The 3054-nt window shown below is 30.1% G+C and overlaps 1 protein-coding gene across 1 annotated transcript; it reads left to right on the top strand.

Annotated features, from left to right (window-relative positions):
- Positions 1–6: 6 nt before the first annotated feature.
- On the top strand, positions 7–2760 carry LOC109591068 (uncharacterized; the record flags this gene model as incomplete). Its single annotated transcript, XM_020006873.1, has 3 exons — positions 7–337; positions 517–623; positions 2614–2760. Coding segments are annotated over exons 1-3 (333 nt in total), but the record flags the coding sequence as incomplete, so codon positions are not given.
- Positions 2761–3054: the final 294 nt, after the last annotated feature.

The following is a 3054-nucleotide window of genomic DNA, read 5'->3' as shown; positions in this document are numbered from 1 at the left end:
AATATATCAATGAATGCTTACTGTTGGTATCAGAATCAGCACCAGGAATAGATAGAGAAGAGAAGGAGGTGAATGAAGACAAGGAAAGTGATGGGAACACCAATCAAGATACAATGGAGTATAACAGAGGGACTGCTAATACCAGCTGGAATCAATCAAGGAGTGATATTAATATTAGTATAATGATACCAGAAGATGTTAATAAATCAGATATAATATGTATAATGGAGAGTACCAGTATCAGTGTTGGTTTAAGTGATGGTACAACATACATTAGGGGAGATTTATTATACACTATTGATGAATGTACTAGCACCTGGACCTACTCTAAAGGAAAGTAAGTGATTGTTAGTGTTTATTTATTTGTTGTATTTTTTATTTATTATTATATTTATTTATTGAATTTTGTTTATTTATTTATATTGTATTTTTGTTTATTTATTAGTTATTATTACTACTATTATTTATAAATTAATACCTACATCATGATGATTAGTATTTTTTTTATTTTCATAGATATTACGCTGGAGAAGATGGCTGATGGTGTTGAATGGAGTTCATTATTTAAAGATGGTTCGTTACCACCATTAGATGATGAATCAAAAGAAATGAAGAGAAAAAGAGTAAGGGAACCTAAAATAATGATACATGAAAATATGTCAAATGAGCAATGAACTAATTATAATGCAGTTACATGTTAATAATGTACAGCGTACACGCAACATAAGTAATATATACATTTATCAGAATATGTAATAAGATTGAAGAATTCTTTCCTTTTAAATTTTGCACATGTACAGTGTACATGACATGTATTGTACACATGTGTAGATCCTGATATTACCATCTTCAGACATCGTCCCTGAAGACATTGCTGAATTTGATCTACCGTTTTTTAAAACAGTCAGGCTGGATTTCCCACAGGATTTTGGCGTACATGTAGTTCTAATGTAGTGTCTTCTCAGTAGATTGTCAAACTTCTCGAAATTGGCCAAAGACCCCTTATATTTTGAGTTTCGACAAAAAATTGCAAGGAGAGAATTTCCATTTTAATGTTTTTTCTGATGCATATATACACATATGTAGTTATGTAGTGTAGAAAGTTTGAGCTGATTGCGATCAAATTTAGATTTTTTTTTGAATTTTTAATTTGCTCAAAAATCATGCCAAAGTCCCTGTACTATAGTACAGGACAGGGTCATTGGCCAAATTTTGCCAAAAATGAAGAAGGGAGAATTTTTATTTTTTATATTTTTTTCTGATACATATATATGTACTTATTTTGCGTAGAAAGTTTGAGCTGATTCCGATCAAGTTTAGATTTTTTTTGAATTTTTAATTTGCTCAAAAATTGTGCCAAAGTCCCTGTACTATAGTACAGGATCATTGGCCAAATTTTACCAAAGATGAAAAGAGGAGAATTTTTCATTTTTATATTATGTTGATACATATATATGTACAGTAGTTATGTTGTGTAGAAAGTTTGAACTGATTCCGATCAAATTTTGATTTTTTTTTAATTTTTAAATTTGCTCAAAAATTGTGTCAAAGTCTCTGTACTACAGTACAGGGTCATCAGCCAAATTTTGCCAAAAATTAAAAGGGGAAATTTTCCAGTTTTATATTTTGTTCTAATACATATTTTTGTTCTAATACATATATGCATATACTTATGTTTTATAGAAAGTTTATGCTGATTCCGATCAAATTTAGATTTTTTATGAATTTTTAAATTTGCTCTAAAATCGTGCCAAAGTCCTTGTACTATAATAGTACAGGGTCATTAGCCAAATTTTGCCAAATATGAAGAGGAGAGACTTTTCTATTTTTGATACATACATGTATATATGTAGTTATGTTGTGTAGAAAGTTTGAGCTGATTCCCATCAAATTTAGATTTTTTTTTTAATTTTTAAATTTGCTCAAAAATTGTGCTAAAGTCCCTGTACAGGGGTGGGGCCAAATTTTACCAAAAATTGCTATGTAAGAATTTTCCATTTTTATAATTTTTTCTAATACGTATATGTGTTCTGATGTTGTATATCTAGTTTGAGCTGATTCCGATTAAATTTGGATTTTTAATGAATTTTTAAAGTTGCTCCAAAATCAGGCCAAAGACCCTGTACTATAGTACAGGGGTGGGACCAAATTTTACCAAAAATGGCTAGGTAAGAATTTTCCATTTTAATAATTTTTTCTGATATGTATACATGTTCTGATGTTGTATATCTAGTTTGAGCTGATTCCGATTAAATTTGGATTTGTTATGAATTTTAAAGTTGCTCTAAATGTCATTTACTGTATTGTAGTGTTGGTCAGCTCATGAAGCTCATGCTGTTTAGCTCACTTAGCATGCTTTATCGCAAATCCTGTGGTCAAACATGATTAATTATTATTTAAAAAATTATGTTGCTCAGACGAAAATAGTAGAACAATGCCAAATTTGGTTTGCTTATTCCAATGTTACATGGCTGCAAAATCCCTAATATAAAAACCACCAGTACACGTACATTGTAATCATAAAATCACCGAATTTTCCACTCTACTTTTTGTACTACTTTTTCCTTTTTTTCATTTCTCTCTCTCTCTCTCTGTCCCTCCATTCTTTATTAGTCTACTCTTGTAGGAGGTGATTGTGGTTCTCCTTCAAAATATTCCAAGCAATCACTGATTACCAATAGTTTGGAAGAATGTGATACAGATGATGATCAGGATATTAATGTGTATCTAATCAATAACAATGGATTCATTGTACAAAAGGTACTAATTAATTAGAATGAACAATTTATTGATATATGACATTACATGTATGCTTTGTATTGCACATGTAGAAAAATTGATGCTCGTTGTTTGTAGCCATTTGACATCGTAACAGTCTGTGGTTAAAGTTTGAAAAGTTAAAAATTGTAAAAGCTTATGATCAAAATTGTACGAAATTTTTGGCCAAAAATTGTGGACCGTCTAAAATTTTTTAAACATGTTTCTCCACTTCTTGAAATTATACCATAAAGCCAGAAAGTTTCGTGGCAAAAAACTATTGTGGTTTGGTTGCTC

This window comes from Amphimedon queenslandica, unplaced genomic scaffold (assembly GCF_000090795.2).
Source record: "Amphimedon queenslandica unplaced genomic scaffold, v1.1 AMPQUscaffold_9019_Cont19042, whole genome shotgun sequence".
Taxonomy (NCBI): Eukaryota; Metazoa; Porifera; class Demospongiae; order Haplosclerida; family Niphatidae; genus Amphimedon; species Amphimedon queenslandica.
This window is presented reverse-complemented; position numbering and strand designations above follow the sequence as displayed.